The sequence below is a fragment of the Zingiber officinale genome, chromosome 7B, assembly GCF_018446385.1.
Source record: "Zingiber officinale cultivar Zhangliang chromosome 7B, Zo_v1.1, whole genome shotgun sequence".
In the NCBI taxonomy this organism is placed as follows: domain Eukaryota; kingdom Viridiplantae; phylum Streptophyta; class Magnoliopsida; order Zingiberales; family Zingiberaceae; genus Zingiber; species Zingiber officinale.
The window spans coordinates 116831584-116848887 of NC_055999.1; the positions used below are offsets into that span (position 1 = coordinate 116831584).

The 17304-nt window shown below is 39.3% G+C and overlaps 2 protein-coding genes across 2 annotated transcripts; one reads left to right on the forward strand and one right to left on the reverse strand.

Moving 5' to 3' along the window:
* Positions 1-526: 526 nt before the first annotated feature.
* LOC122004721 (GDSL esterase/lipase 7-like) lies at positions 527-2798 on the reverse strand. The gene is made up of 5 exons (XM_042559562.1): positions 2555-2798; positions 2357-2484; positions 2015-2263; positions 822-1074; positions 527-747 (listed from the first exon to the last, which is right to left on the reverse strand). The coding sequence occupies exons 1-5, from the start codon at positions 2796-2798 to the stop codon at positions 527-529; spliced, it is 1095 nt and encodes a 364-aa protein (XP_042415496.1).
* Positions 2799-3980: 1182 nt separating this feature from the next.
* Positions 3981-5415, forward strand: LOC122007103 (E3 ubiquitin-protein ligase CIP8-like). The gene has a single exon (XM_042562874.1). The coding sequence runs from the start codon at positions 4013-4015 to the stop codon at positions 5153-5155; it is 1143 nt and encodes a 380-aa protein (XP_042418808.1). The 5' UTR covers positions 3981-4012; the 3' UTR covers positions 5156-5415.
* The last annotated feature ends 11889 nt before the right edge of the window (positions 5416-17304 follow it).

Consider the following 17304-nt stretch of genomic DNA (forward strand, 5'->3'; position numbering starts at 1 on the left):
AGAAAAGTAGATATGTTGTATATATTAAACCAGGACAATGAGATTTTCATGGTAGGCTAACTTGTATTGGTACAAGATTAAAGAAGTTTAAACAGTTCCATGCAGTTTACTCGTCTTTTTTTTTTTTCCAGATATTAACATTGTAGATAAAATGTACTGAAATTTTGATATGTGGCAATGGAAGTTATTTTTCATCTGTTATTCCAATTTCAATTGGGTGCGATTGCAGACTCCAAATAGTTTCATTTTTCTTTTGGCAACAAGTTTGTTTTGAATACAATGTTTAAATAATCATACAATGATATTCAAAGCATATATCTTAATCTCCATGAATTGCCTAGCTTGAGCGGAAATGGTTCTCTGTCTGCATGAACAAATTCTGTAACAGGCCAACCATTTTGAGTCCTAAAACTTCTATTGCCATTGATTCTAAAGTAAACTAGTAATTCAATAGACTGGAAATCTACCATGGCAGCATTGTAAGTGAACAAGAATTTCAGCAAACACACTGCCTAATCTTCTACTATTACAACTCCGCAAGCTGATTGACACTGATTGGGAAGCAGTCACCATTAGTTGGAGTCAAGCATTTTCTGGCAATAATAGCATTTGCTGCTTGTGTTGGATGGAAGGAATCCCAGAAGATATACTGGTCTCTAGCAGAACAAGCGTTTTGCAAGGGCAGGCAAGTCAGTTGCCCTCCATACCTTCCATTCCCACAGCAAGCTTGGTCGCTAACTGAGAACCCTGAGGACAATCCTGAAATATCAGTTAGTTGAGTCAATGCTTGGATGTATTTTGGTATATCTACTTTCACTTACCATATTTTGTAGGTGTTTGAATCATGTCGAAGAAGGTGTCATAGTTGTTTTGATGCACAAAGAAGGAACCTGGCAGAGTGGAGTTCAGCCTGATCATTGCAGGTATGAGCAACTGATTGAATTGTATCACAAGTTCATTGACATGGTTGACACACCCACTTGTGATGTTGCTCATTGAAAGCTGACTCGGTATACAACCAAGCGGCCCAAGTCCAGCAAGCAATATCTTCCTGGCTCCTATGGAGTAGATGGTCTGAGGGGAACCAGAAGATTGTAAGTCCATAAATTGGTTGTTAATAACTAAGCTTTTTGAACTGTCCTGAATTACCTGTTCAGTTTGTTAAGTTAGTAATCTTTAATACCTCGGCTCTTATTATTCTTCTGTTGTTTGCCAATATGTAGTTGTGAATCTTCTGATTTACAATTTTGTTCACTTCAAATTAAATCCAGATTGGCCATGAGGATATTGACCATCACAAACTTGTCCTTTCTTGGCAACTTGAAGTTTTAGGATCCTCTTGGCCTCACAAAACCTTTAATCGAAAGAATTATTGAGCACTGCTTATACAGACGTTTATTCATTGAAAAATTTTAACCACCTTAAGATACTTTAATAGTTTTTAACTTTCCTATTTTTTTTGGTAAACCTGGTCGATTACGTGCCATATTGCTTAAGTTGACAAATGCATGAACTATGTGGTCCTCGATGGAATTTCTATGATGTTTAGCTAAGCCTCCAAAAATTCATGTATTGCAGGAGGTACTTCCAAAGTCGGCTAGGACTCGAGTCCAACTCTGACAATGGCCTGATGATGTTAAAGCTGCAAAGTTGACTTTGGAAGAGCTTTTTAATGAGCTTACCCTATATGTGTATAGTTGTATCGATGAGCTTGGCTTCTAAGAACTAAGATCCAAATCCTAGAACAGTATAGCTTTAAATTTGAGTTCTCTGAATAGCTTGAGAAGTTATCATTTATCTGTTTTATTCTCATAAAACCAGATGCAAAAATAACTTGTTGCTCTGACATCTGCTTCACCAGAGTTATGAATTTTGCTATTTAAAGGTACTCCTTTCTCCTTAGCAATCAATGCAATATAGAAGATCAATATTGATCAGTGATATTCAATTCTAGTTGTTCTTAGCAAGTAATGGTGCTTTCTTTGTATCGAGAACTAATTTGTTCTTAGCTTACCTTTATTTGCTGCACTAATTTGTGGATGAGCAGTTTGGCAAAGTGCTTTCCGGAGTAAGTGCTACTGGAGGTGTAGAGATCAGGAAGAAGATAATTGTTGATGTAGTCGTTGCTCCCGATGTTGATGATGAAAAGTGAGCTCGAAAGGAACTCAGACAGCGCCTCTGGGTCCGGGATCATGATCGGTAATTGCTCGCTCACTGTCTTGGCAAATAGTTCTATCTGCTTGTCGAATGGAATCCTACTTCCCTGCAAAATCACAACATTACTTTATAGTTGGATTTCGAAGATATTCATGTCTACAGTTGTTCAATTTGAATTTCAGGACGAGGAGGAGATTACGAAATGCCTGCCAGTCTCATCGAGGATGCCCGCGGAGGCTGAGGCATAGTTGATCCCTCTCAGCATCATAGAACTCTTTGCTGAAAGACTCAAGTACGGCGGTGGAAATTTCATCCCCAAGCGTCGAGCTTCAAAAATTTAAACTTGAACGAATGAAACAGGGCCAACCAAAGCAAGCAGCCATGCAAGTGAATTTACCCGCGAGGTCCACCACGGTGAGGCCATTGCAGAAGCGGCCGGTCGGCGCCCCAAGGTCGATGCCGTAGGGGAAGTAGTTTGCCCTGGCAATGGATGGAATGAAGTTGTTGTTGCCGTTGTCTACGAGGGAGTCCCCGAAGATGAACATTGCAGGCGCAGCAGCAGTGCCGGAGCTACAGAAGAATGCCATGAAGACTAACAACATGGCTTTGGGAGGGGAAGAGCAGAGGCGTTTAGTCTCCATAAACTCGTCTGAGGTGAGTTAGTGCTGGGGTAGGCTGCTCTAACACTTGGGCTTGAGCTCTTAAATAAATAAATTTGATAAATTTTTTAATTATTTTATTTATATAATTTTTAGCTCTCTTTTATTATACTTGCACCGAGCTGAAATTACAACTAGAGGCATGACAACCAGTACTTCTATTTGTATACATGCAGTTGTAGGAAGCCCTGGTTTTACTGTGGGAGAAAAATATTTAAAATTTTCTATTTTTTGTTAGAGCTATAAATAAATTAATATTTGCGAGTAAATTTAACAGTAGCACAGGGGTAGAGTAAATTTAGTATTTAATTTTATAAAAGTTTGTTTATTAATGTTTAATAAATTAAATGAAGGTATTAATTTTTATTAGATTTGTAAATAAATAAAAAGATTTTAAAAATAAATAAATAAGCTTATGGTACTAAACTCATTAACAAAAAAAACAGAACGAAAGTTCGAGTAATTAAACAAATTCAAATTAATAATTTGATAATATGTAAACAAGATTGAGTAATTATTTCAGTAACTCGGTTAATTTTAGATTTGACATTTATAGTTTTTTAAAATAATTTAAATGTTTAGATTTTATCTGATTAATTTTAAAAATAGTTTTTTTTCCCCTTAATCTAGTTATTGGGCAAATCTGACTTCTTATAGAGAAATGGGCCCACTGATCTGGTCAATTTCCATGGTTGACGTGTCAGGCGTTCACTTATCAATTGACCTTTCCGTCTGGCCAAGCGTATGGTCCACTTTTTTGGTTTGGCCACCCGATTTATCATGTGCTTTGACCTCCAAGACTCTATCATGGATCATGATCCGTTGTGATTCGATGAGCACCTTCCGTCCTAGTTATCCACGTGGCAACTCATGAACACAAAACTACGTGTCTTTCACATTCCATGAATGCCACGTAGACCAAAAGCTTACGAAGCTGTGACAGAGTAAACAGCTAATCAATCTATGCATTGTCTTGGATTATCATCAATATAGACATCGGGGATAAGAAACTGATCGGATGGTTTTTACTTCGAACTTGATTCGGTAGATAGTTGCCACGTGGTGGAGAAGGGCTGGAAGCTGTAGAAAACGATCAGCTGATCATATTTGCCTAGCGCACGTGCCAAGCGCGTGATCTTTTTGCCGATATACCCTCCTCTCTCTGTCGGTCTTCCATGGAAGGCTAGCCATCGTCCATGGCGAGCGCTTCCGACGTCTTCCTCCTCGCTTCCCTCCCCTTCCTTCGTTCTCCTCCGCCGATACCTTTCGCCTCCGGCGCTGGAACCTCCTTCCCCATGAACCCTGATTTTTCTGAATTTAGCGTCTCCGAGGCGCCTATGGAGGAGACCGCCTCCGGCCCCTTCTCCTCGAGTCTCGGGTTGGATTTCGAGAGGGAGGAAGATGGGGAGTTCCTGGACCGTGAATACGACTGGGCGACCGACGAATTTTTCGTCGGCAGGAGTATGAGCTCCCCGTTCGCGTCGATTGACTTCTCCCGGGCTCATCCGACCGATTCACAAAGCCTTCGCGTGACGGGGTTTGAGTCGGATTCTGATTCTGTCCACGAGCAGGTCTTAGCTTCTCTTAACGATGGGGAAGAACAGGATTCAGTCGCCACTTCCGCTGATCTGGATCTGGGCGTTCCGCTTCCCTGGGATTGCTTTCAAATCGAAGGGAGCAGGAGAGATTTCAGTGAGGAGTTCGAGTGGGAGGAGGTAGACGCTCGTATCGAAGAAAGGGACGTGATCAGTGTCACGGTTATCGGCGACGAGGAGAGATCCGAAGTGATTCGAGATCTCGACCACGATGAGGACGGGTCTCGGGACGTCGGTTGGGAGGTGCTCATGTCCGTCAACAACTTAGGTCACGACATGGTGGATCCCGACGACGCGGAGGCGTACTTCGTCGACGAAGAAGAGAGCTTAGGCGACGCCTCAGATTCCGAGGTTTACGAAGTCCTTGTAGGGCAATTCGCCGACGATAGTGCCATCAAGGTTAGCCCACCAGCAGCTAAATCGGTGGTGGAGAGCCTCCCGTCGGTGCTCCTCACGGAGGAGGAGGTTGCCAAGGCCGACGCAGTATGCGCAGTGTGCAAAGATGGGATCTTGGTGGACGAAAGAGTTAAGCGGCTTCCTTGCTCGCATCTATATCACAACGAATGCATCCTGCCATGGCTTGCGATTCGAAACTCTTGCCCCCTCTGCCGGTTCGAGCTTCCAACCGACGATCCCGAGTACGAGAACTGGAAAGGGAGGAGGGCAGCAGCGGCGGCTGGAATTGGGATCATCTCCGACGAGTCACAGCACAGGTATGATTTTGAAGTGTTGCCTGTAGCTTAAAGTTCTCAATTGCAGCAGTTCTATGTGCATACATAGTTAAGATGTGGCGTTGAGATCTATATTATAACTAAATTTCTGTTGTTTAGCAACTAGCAAACAAAGTTTTCCCCCTCTTTTCTCAGGTAGTGATGGCAAATTTGAATTATTAATATGTTGTACGAGAAAACCAGTCTGAATATTGTGCCTTGTTATGTAGCTTTTGCAGAATTGGTCGATGCAAAGGCACATTTTTTTTATAGATGATTGGCATGCTTTATTTATGTGGAAGTGTTAACAATTTATTGTAGCATCCAGAGCTTATTCTTGAAATTTTGCCGATGTTATTGTTAGATATAAAAAGGTATTTAATGGCTTAGCTTGATGTTTTGTAGATGTAGGTTTGCTTTCAAGTGAAATTGCTTAGTGAAGTACTTGGGGTTCAAATATTGTAGGCTTCTAGATTACTGCATCTAGCTAAGGGTTCAATGTATACATTACTGTTGTAGCATCAGGCCAGCATATATTCAACTTTCTAAACTATGTTGGCATCAGAATTATTGCAAACTTAAAGAATATCGTCACAAAAGAAAGAAAAGAAAAGAAAAGAAAAGAAAAGAAAAACCTTAGTTGGTAAGCTAGTTTTGCTTGTTGCCAACAGTCGACATACTAAATGATGCCAAGTTAGATAGTACTGGTATGCAATTTAGCAATCACTAATTGGATGTTTAATTCAACCATGAATGTGAAGGCAGGATGCACATTGTAGGACGGCTATATATAAGTAAATGCTAGACAATAGAGTATAAACTATCTAAGTCTGGAACACATACCTATTTTCTGCATCTAACATGATACAATCTCCCTCTCATTGATTCACCTCCTATGAGTCACCCAAAGTTCTTTGTAATCGGTGTGTAGTGCTATTTTATAATTTATTTCCTAAACTTTAGGTTTTTGCTACACTTGGATTTGAAATCAATTTCTCTTGATATAAATATGAATCATACAAGATGAATTCAAACATCAGAAAGCATATTCTTTTTCTTTCCTTTTGAGCTGATAAGATCTATGACATCTTCAACCTCGATTGCGCATTGTCTTGAACCTTTTACCTTTTTTTTTCCCGAGATAATCTCTTCTGTAGGGATATATTTCATGCTGTGGAATCATTGAACAATCTTTAAGTGATTTAGATTGGCATATAGATTTGTGTTGTGTCTAACTAATCAAATTTCTCTCTGATTATAAATGATGGTTTTCTCATTCCTTCAAACAGTGAGTACCATTTCTCATGCTCTATAGAGTAATCCTCTCTCTCACAACACTTTTGTTATTATTTGATGATTGGTTATTCTTTTTCCTGGGTAAACTGAATAACATTAATCTTCAAATGAGAAATTAGATTTCTCATTAAATATATGAATTTAACACACTGTGTCTTTTGTACTATTATCTGGTTTACCCACTATGAAAGCTTAGATATGTCAATGGTTCAATTTGGTGACATACTCTTGTTACTTATTCTAGTCATGATACTTCTAGTACCATTGGAGAATCATTAGTAGTTCTTTGCCTTCTGTATATAAAAACTAGTGCACTTAGAATGTAGAAATATTGCAAAAAATCACACTAAAGAGTTTTCATGTCATAGTATTTACTTTTGAATCATTGGAAGAAGTATAACAAGCGATTCAGTATAGGAATGTATAGGAAATATGAATACATGAGAGTGAAATTGCACGGCAAAAGTTCAGATGATAGGCACAACTTTTGCCTCTTTTGAAGAAAGGATTTGTTAGAGGTCAATCAAAATGGGGCTCGGCTCGACATGGCTTAGGTCGTTTTGATCAAAGTTGCACCTATTTATCTTGTTGGGATTAATGCTTATCAGATAATATTACCTCGATAAACACCATTACCTCAACATGAACCACTAAGGCCAGCTGTTTCTTGGAAATTAGAAATGAACGGAACTAGAGATAATAATGGTTTACGTTGTCAACATATTCACAAGCATAACTTTTCCTCCTTGCAAGTGCCTTCACTTGTCTCACAGATTAAACGTTTTTCCCTCGAACAAAATTCAGTAAAAGAAAATAAGAATGACAGATTGGTATGGGTTTGAATCTGGTAGAACATCTAATCTGAGATTTGTCTATGATGCCCCTGCCAAAAATGCATGATGAGGGTCGAATCTCCCGTCCTGCTCCCAATCCTTCTGGTTCGGCCGCGCCACTTCTCCCGTCATGCACTTTTGAGGCCGCGAACTTCCGGGGTCTTGCACTTCCGAAGCCATAAACTTTTGAGGCTGCGGACTTTTCAAGTTGCGGAACTTGTCGGGGACATGTTTAAGGGGCTGTTTCCAAGTTGTGACATCTCTGAAGTCACGGAGATTTATCGTTTATTCGGAGATGTGTCCAAGGGCTGCAACACTTCGAGATCTGTCATACTTGCCGAGCCGCAACTTGTTCTTTGATTTACCCTTCTTACGTGCCTGGTCATGCTTTCGGTGAGCACGCGTAGAACGTCGAGTATATAATTTTCCACTGCAAATAAACATGCCACAAGCAAATTAAGAGTAGCTAGGGAAAGAAATTATCTTCTTGCGAAGTTGGACGCATGCTGATAGCACAAAATAGCATCTTGTGGCATTCTCAACGACCTCAAAAGTAAAGGCGAATAAAGTCTATCTCTAACGCCAGAATATAAGATTGTTTGAACAATCAAGGACGAAAACATTCCCTAAGTTGAAACACGCCATCTTCACCTATGGGGTTCTTACTTATATGCATATAATCATACCAACTAAAAAGCAAATCTTGGCAGGACTATATTTTTCTATTATACCATTCTTTGTCGAGATGAGCCAATATTTTCATATTTCCCTTTGTCTTCCTTAGGACATGCTCACCATCAAATCTTTTTCCCTCAAACATGATGATGTTCCTTGTCCTCCAAATGTGATGTACGATTACTAACATAGTAAGGTGGCGAGTTCTGGCCAAGGTGGAGGTCCCTCGATATTGCTATCTGAATGTCCACAATATACAACAGTATGTGGCCATATGGGGCTGCATCTGCAACCAAGCTCTAATCCGCTCCCATAACCGTCGGATCGGCTCACATATGAAGAAAATGTAATCTAGGGTCTCCTCATCATGCCGACAGAATATGCATAATCTATCCTCCAGATAATCCTACCCAACTCACACTGATAGCCTCCCATGGGCGAGGAGCCACACCTTGAAAGCGTGACTTGGCTAGAAGTCCTTCTGTCATACTGTCAATGCCCAAGCCTTCTTCGCTCTAGATTATCTGAAGTGATCATAGGCTCTCCTGACACCTCCACTCCTCTAACTGAACCAAGAAGATAGGGTCTGCCCTTACACCTTTGGACAACTAGCCATGCCCATGATACTATCTCTGATGTGGCACAATTGCTTAATGAGCGAGGAATATGTATGCTTGACCTGCCACCCCCACACCCCCACATGCTGTAAATATGTATGGTGCACCCAACATATTCATAGTGTGTTTTGGTTGTCATGTATGCACCATAGAACCTTTGTCATGAGAGCTTGGTTCCATGCATGTAAGTCCCTCAAATCAAGACCACCTTCTGACTTACGTCAGACTAGCTCTGACGATGCAATAGGGGGATGTTCTTGCTAGTCCATATGAAACCTCTACAAATGCTATAAATGAGGTCGATAACACCCCGAGATAAACCCTAAACCCTTAGTCCTAACTAAGGTTAGGCAAGGAGGAAGTTTACTGAGTGACTAGCCCTAACTGAGGTTAGGTAAGAGGAAAATCCAAGTGAGTCAAAGAGGACTGCACTTGATAATCAAAAATTCAACGAGAGGTTGATAAAGAGAATGCCCAAATGGACACTTGGTGAGGAAGACCCAACAGGTCATAGTTAACCCGATGTTGTGTAAGGAGAACCCTAGACTCGAATCAAGTGAGTTAGGGTTGGACAATAAATTAGGGTAATCAATTGGTAAACACTCCAATCAATTAGGATGAATTCCTAATCGATTGAGAGCTTGGATGAGCCAAAATCACAAGAGCAAAGAAAGATGTTGAATCGATTGGGCCAATCAGTTGAGTTAATCAATTAGGCAATGTTAATCGATTGAAGATGTTTTCTTCGCAAAGAGCAGAAGAGTCGAATCGATTGGGCAATCGATTTCGACCATGTTAATCGATTGGGATGATCGATCAAGAAGATCTTAATCAATTAGACAGTTTGCTAATCAATTAAGAGATGTTTGTCGTGAGAAGCACAATGAGTTCGAGAATCTATTCAGCCTACGACAATCAATTAGGAGAAGTTCACGAAGCACAGTAAAGTTTGAAATCGATTAAGCAGTCGATTAAGACTATTAATCGATTGGTATAATCGATTAAGACTTTTCGTGAGAGAACAGAAGGTTGGGGAATTGATTGGATAATCGATTAAAGTTTTCTGAATCGATTGGGATGACTCACCAATTGATTATGGTTCAAAAAAAGAGTCGTTCGATAGGTATTCGAACACTTGGATGACATGACAATTGATTAGAAAAAAACTGAATCAATTGTGAGACATCGAAGAACTCTAGAGAAGAGTTTTCGTGGACATTTTGAAGGTGTCGGGTTTTGGATGATTTAGAGTGAAGTGTTGTTATATTTTCGAGTCAACAAGAGGCTAAATCAAAGCAAAAAAAAGAGCAAATAAAGCAAAGTTACTCGTTGTAATTGTTTTTGATTTATTTTGTAACATAATTTGTATTTCTTGATGTATTTCTTATATTTGAGCTTATGTGAGGCTTCTTCGTTTTTGGATTGTTTCTGAAAAAGAGTGTGTTCATAGTGGAAGATGTGTGCACAGTGTAGATCCTTGGATTAATCATCTAAAAGAGATGGAGATCAAGTAAAATGATGATATTAACATTACTTCGAATTTTTTACTATAATATCAACAAGAAAAAACAAAAGAAATTATTCATCCTCTCTAACTTCCTAAGTGTCTTAACAATTGTTTATGACAATTTATTAAAATTACAATTTTAGTCTCCTAGAATAATTTATATTAAAATTGTTAAAACATTATTAAAATAAATGCATTTATAGCTTGTCGTTTTAATTTTATTTTAAATAGAATGCTCTTTTATACTTCACACTTTGGGTATAATCCAAAAGGCGTCCCCTGTTATTAGCATGGTAAACGAGCCTTCTATTTTCATTTTCTATTGAAAGCATGACTCTATCTCGCTATACATTTTATTTTTTTAAACTATTCTTATTTTTAGTGCTCTTCTAACAACTATAAAATTATATTTACTATACAATTATAGTAATTATAAAATCCTAATAACTAGCATATACCATACAGTTGTATAATAATTATGATTCTATAATTACTACATCATAATGATAATGATAGTTGTAACAATTATGATTATGTAATCACTATAACATAATGCTGACTTCTATTAATTAGAAATAAATTATTTATGTTATAAAAGCTCTAGTCCATAGCTGGTATAATATGATATTGAAAATATTAATCAGAGATGAACCATATTACAATAGTTATGAATTATATTTGTTACAACACACAATTATTAGTGTTGATTAGAACCTAAGTATTGCTATAATACAATGTTAATAAGTGTTGACTAGATGAAGAGTCCATATTATAATAATTATGGACTATAGTTGCGATAACATAATCTATCCATGTTAATTAGAGACGAAATATCTATGTTGTGTAACTATACCTACTACAACATAATTTATTTATGTTGATCAAAATTGAAATGTTCATATTGTACCAGCTATAAATTTGTAATTATTATAATAGAGCTAAAAGTAAAGATAATTTTAAGGATGAATATCTTTTTGGTAATAAATTAGATCAAAAGGCACACTATACATTCACCATGAATATTTTTTGATTTATCCGATTGATTGATAAATTTTTTTTTATATTACCAGATCAGTTAATCTAGATTCAATATTATCTGATTTATTATTAAAAAAAATGTTATCATGATTTTAACCATGCCAAAATATTTTTTATTAAATTTAAATAATTTTAATGATGTTGAGAAAATTTTATAACGTAAGAATGTCATAGATAATATTTTTATCAATTAGTTCGTTTTTTTTTTAATGACGAAATATTCTTTTATTTTTATTTATTTTTAAAAACGGCCTTCTCATTATTAGCGACTCCCAATAAGTTGCAACAACGGGTGACAGGAGAATGGAATTTAGCAGAAGGTTGGGACTTCACTTCTCTCGATCCTCCTTTCCCTCCGCCATTAGATTCACTCGAATCGCTCCATGGAGACGGAGGCCATGGCGGAACCTCTGGGCGCCGTTGACGAGGTCGTCTCTGGCCGCCGTGTATGATGCTGCTGCTGCATTTCCCTTAATTTCGACGCCGTCGGAGACGATCCACGAGCAGCATCCCTCTTGGTGAAGCCTCGCGTGACTGGACGAAAGCGAGGGAGTTGCCGGAGTTGACGGCTGGATCGAGAGGAACCCTAACAGGGGTAGGATGGGACCGATCGGTAGGTGCCAGTATGATCGTTTGGGCTACACTCTCAACTTAGCTTTGATGATCGTCATCGCGGCGGCGACAGCCCCGAGGCTGATCAGCCCCATTGTGACCTTGCGTTATCTAAAACTCGCTTCGCAAGGGCTGCGGCCGACGTAGGCGGTCGTGATGCGCCGTCTTCCTGAGTCGCTGCCGGCAATTGATTTGAGGTAACCCTAGAAAGAGCTTCACCCACACACAGTGCTCGATATGAAATTGCTATCGATCGACTTGTCTCGTTATTAAAATTAAGGAAAAAATATCTTTAATCTTCCTCTATTTCCTATCCAGTCGTATTTAACCTTTATTTGACCAATGTAAAAGATAATTACATCCTTATATTTTTAATATTTTTTATAATATTAAGAGGAACAGATATATTGAATTGGTATGAAAAATAATTACATATCTTTGGATCGATTTTTAAATTATTGATTAGTTAGATCGATAGTGCACAGAAGGAGAAAAATATACATAAAGGATAAAAAAAATATATAGAAGCATCTAGTGATGGTGCCCTTCATCATTCGCTCGAATTTGTGATTGATGTTGGTTTGTTGGTGCGTTCACTCTAAGTGTCTTACAAAGTAAAGCTTGTTAGTTGAGGGTTGACATTGTCGGTGTTATCTTCTTTGACGGTCAAGTTAGTGATGAACTGAGATGTGAGGCTGACATGCATGCATGAGAAAGCAAAAGAGCTCCAAGAAGACGAAGAAAATTTATCTTCACGTAAGAAAAAAAAATTATACTTTCATCTATTTTCACAGAATCCTAAATAACTATGGATAGAGGCGGATCTAAAATTTTAAATTTAGGGAGGATTGAAGAAAATAATTATTATACATTGCATTCGAATACTGCACAAACGGGATGATGAGAATATACATTTTAAACTAATTAATTTAATTTTATTCATATAATTAAGTTTTAATCTTTATATATTATTGGAGATTATATACAATTTATTAATTTTAATTAGTAAATCAATAATCATGCACATATTAAAAATATCAATTAGGACATTGAATTAATAGAATTAATTTAGAAATCAATAAAAGAAATATAAGTAGACGTAGATTATCAATAAATTCAATATGATTTCTTCTCTTAAGATTGTCAAACAAATATTAAAAAATAAGGACATAATTGTCTTTCATAATTTTTTTTCACATTTGATTTTGGTCAAAAGGGGTTAAATGTTATTTTTAAAGTAGAGGGGCAAAATGCTACTTGATATAAAATAGAGGAGGTTAAAGGTATTTTTTCCCTTAAAATTATTGATACTGCGAATACCGTGGGCCCTAAAGTCGGGGTCAAAGTCAAGAAAGCCAACTGAGGTGACGGTCATGATAAAAAAGGAATTAATACTCAGAACTAACATGACCACATGTCTCGGCCCGAGTGTTCTAACCGATCATATCTTTGGTCTGATAGGATCCCAAGTGCCCAAGATTGATGAAATCTCAAGTTGTATTAGTGGTATTTAGAGTTGAGTCAGGTATCGTGGCTGAGTGGTCTATCCGATCAGGCCTTAGATCCAATTGGACATGCTAGATACATGGTTGACCGTGTTGGGATCGTTCGTACTCGGCTAGAGAGGAGGGGTGTGAATAGCCGCCCCAAATCGCTCGTTTCTTCCTACAATTCGTTAGCGCAGCGGAAAAATAAACTAGGAACGAAAGGAAGAATATCAAACCTTAACACAGCGATGTACGAGGTTCGGAGATGATGCTCCTACTCCTCGGCGTGTCCGTAAGGGGGACGAACCCAATCAATCCGTCGGTGGATGAGTCCCCGGAAAACCGGCTAATAAAAGCACTCCTTCTGGGTGGAGAAACCTCGCCACAGAAACTTCTTGCAACAGCAAGAAAAGAGTACAAGGAAAACAAGAAATAAAGTACAATACAAATGTAAACTTTCTTGCCTTCTCTTGACTGGAAGAAGCAGCGCAGCAACTGTTGGTGACCCAGCTAGGAAGCTCACGCGAAGCTTCAAGCAGAAGCAAGCTCAACAAAGCTTGCAACAGAAGCGGCGAAGAAGAAGAAGAAGTAGCACCAAAGCCTTGATCTCCTTTTATAACTGCGAACACGGCGAAGGCGAAGCCGGCGGAGAAGGCGGGCGACCGTTGTGACTCAGCGGTGAATCGTGGACCGATCGAGCTCCACCCGATCGGTCCGAACCCCGATCGATGCGGGGACCGATCAGGCCTGTCCGATCGGTCCCTAGACCGATCAGATGCTCCACGAAAGTGCCCAACTTTACATTGCGTTTCTGATCGATGCGTGGACCGATCAGTCAACTGGATCGATCCACGCACCGATCCCACTTCTCTGCGTCTCGATCGGTCGTGGAGACCGATCGAGCTTCATCGATCGGTCCCCGACCGATCGATGGCTCCTGAAGCTGCGCTTTGCCTTACATTTGTTATCGATCGGTCACCGGATCGATCGGATACCTAACGATCGGGATCGATGCAGACGATCGAGCAATTTTGCCCAAACCAAGTCCCAAACCTTCCAAACCAATATCCGGTCAACCTTGACCTATTGGTACATCATGCTTAGCATCCGGTCACTCCCTTGACCTGCTAAGACTCTCCACCAAGTGTCCGGTCAATCCCTTTGACCCACTTGGACTTTCCTCTTCGTGCCAAGTATCCGGTCACTCCTATGACCTACTTGGACTTCCCATCACCAGATGTCCGATCACCCTTGATCCATCTGGATTTTCCCTTGCCCGGCTTCACTCACCAGGACTTTCACCTAGCTTCACTCACTAGGGTTTTCACCTGGCTTCACTCACCAGGATTTCCACAACTGCCTGGCTTCACTCACCAGGACTTTCCAACTGCCTAACATCCCAGTTAGGACTTTCTCATTCACCTAGCTTCACTCACTAGGATTTTCACCTGGCTTCACTCACCAGAATTTTCCCGAATGCCTGGCTTCACTCACCAGGACTTTCACCTTCACCTAGCTTCACTCACTAGGATTTTCACCTGGATTCACTTACCAGTATTTCCCGACTGCCTGGCTTCACTCACCAGGACTTTTCAACTGCCTAACATCCCAGTTAGGACTTTCCCACTGCCTGGCTTCACTCACCAGGACTTTCCACACTGCCTAACATCCCAGTTAGGACTTTTCCGTGCCAAGTCTCCATACTTGGACTCTTCGCGTGCCAAGCTCCCTGCTTGGACTTTTCCAGTGCCAAGTCTCCATACTTGGACTTTTCTAGTGCCAAGCTCCCTGCTTGGACTTTTCCGTTGCCAAGTTTCCATACTTGGACTTTTTCCCGAATCAGGTCAACCAGGTCAACCTTGACCTAAGGTTGCACCAACAATCTCCCAAACATCTATTCTTGTCCCATATCAAGAATACAACTCTTCCACGAGTGTCAAACATCAACATGCAACTCAACTAGGTCAACCTTGACCTAAGGTTGCACCGACAATCTTCCTAAGTCAAACATCAAAATACAACTCGAGTCAGGTCAACCAGGTCAACCTTGACCTAAGGTTGCACCAACAATCTCCCCCTTTTTGATGTTTGACAAAACCCATAATCAAGTTAGGTTAACCGGATAACCTAACTTAGGTTTGGCAATCATCTTCCAGTGTCCAATGTTCTTTCCTTGAACATTCTCTGGACATTCTCCCCTTAGGTTAACCCGATAACCTAACTTGGGTTCTCCAATAATTCTCCCCCTTTTTGACACACATCAAAAAGAATTCCAATGTTCTTCCTCGAACATTCCTTGACATTCTTCCCCTAGCTTAGGTTAACCCGATAACCTAACTTGGGTTTCTCCAATAATTCTCCAATGAACACTCTCCCCTTTTTGACATACATCAAAACGAAAAAGGAGGGTATCAAGGTCAAGAGTTTCTTCCTAATGAAAGTCCCATACCTTTCATTGAAACTCTTAATTTCCCCCTTGATACTAAACTCAACAATCAACTTAGTGATAATCCCATATCACTAATCCTCAAAAGTCTTAAGGAGTAAAAACTCCCCCTAAAAGTCAACTCCCCCTTGACAATTAGGTAAAACTCCCCCTAAAGGTCAACTCCCCCTTGACCATTGCACCAACAATGTCTTTGTGAGTTCCAAACCTTTAGAAATCCAAAAACACCATTTCCATAACTGAAATTTCAGACAACAGCTGAAAATCAGAAACTTGCACGCTCTGATCGGTCCCCAGACCGATCGGTCTGCAGACCGATCCAGACCCCTGGATCGATCTCACCGATCGATCCAGCTCTCTTCTGGATCGGTCCGCAGACCGATCCATGCCAGTGATCGCGTGGGTGTCAGTAGATCGGTCCCGGACCGATCCAGAGACTGCTAGCAGATTTATGAAATTTCCTTCCCGAAATTCAGAAACTCCTAGAAAATTCCAGAAAATTCGAAAAATTGTGAAATTTTGAGGATACATTCCTCATAACATATACTATCATGGAAAAATAGTTTTCTATGAAAATAACTTCCATTTTTCAATCTTGATACAAAGTTCAAAAACTTTGAAATCGTTCAAGTTTAACTCAACTTTGTATCACAATGTTCAATGATGAATGCTATCACTAGGAAAGCTTCATCAAGGTTTTTCAAATCAATTTTAAAATACTTTTAAAACCATTTGAATTTAGGACCATAATCTTAGGGCTAGATGTACATGACTTGTACACAAGCTTTCCCTATGATCCTTAATTTCTTGAATTAGGGTCATCTAGGTACAAGGACAATGCACCTTGATCCTAACTCATGATCCTAATATCTCACACACATCTAAGGTGTATCAAACCACATTCAAGTCAATTTGATGTGAGATATGGATTAAGGTCAACTTAGGCTAAGTTCTCATGCATTTTCTAAACACCAATTTGATCTCAATATCAAAATGTATTTTTCATCCTTAAATCAATTCAATTGATTATAATGCAAGAGATGATGACATGACATATAATGATTTCATAAGTAAAAACATGTGCCAATGTCATGATGTCATGGCATAAAGTGTGAAAACTTAAATAAAGCATGACATATCAACTAGCCTAAGTATTATCATGACATTTCAAATGATAATAAAATAAATATGATGTCATGGCATGACATATGGCAACCAATCATGGCAAGTTAGCACAAATAAAATACCTAAATTCCCTATCTAAGTATCCTTAGCATTAGCTAACTTAAAATCTAACCCTAGATTGCCCATATATCCCTAAGAGAAAACCAAAATCCCAATTATGGTATTTCTCTAGGTTTTCTTAAATTGTGCCAAATAAGATTAAAATCGATATTTTTCAAATATGGCACAATTTACTTTTCAAGGAGTAAATAATAATTCTTTTTCATTTTCAAAGGTTATCAAAACCTTGAAAATGCTCCTTGAGTGTCAATTTCCTCAAAGTTGGGTTAACTACCCTTCTAATTGGAGTTGACACTCTCTAACCCATCTATGGGATAGAGAAGATGCTCCTAGGAACCCAATATCTATGTGAGCTCATTGGGTTTACTAAATATTCACTAGGGATGACTTCCCTAGCAACCCTCCTAATGACCCTCTTAGGCTTTAA

Bases quoted from the DNA above. Each gene is read 5' to 3' on its own strand.
- LOC122004721 (XM_042559562.1), bottom strand. From the start codon at position 2,798: ATGGAGACTAAACGCCTCTGCTCTTCCCCTCCCAAAGCCATGTTGTTA. The intron at 2,264-2,356 runs GTAATCTCCTCC...GTGATTTTGCAG, and splicing joins ATGAGACTGGCAGGCATTTC to GGAAGTAGGATTCCATTCGA. The intron at 1,075-2,014 runs GTAAGCTAAGAA...GGTTCCCCTCAG, and splicing joins AATTAGTGCAGCAAATAAAG to ACCATCTACTCCATAGGAGC.
- LOC122007103 (XM_042562874.1), top strand. From the start codon at position 4,013: ATGGCGAGCGCTTCCGACGTCTTCCTCCTCGCTTCCCTCCCCTTCCTT.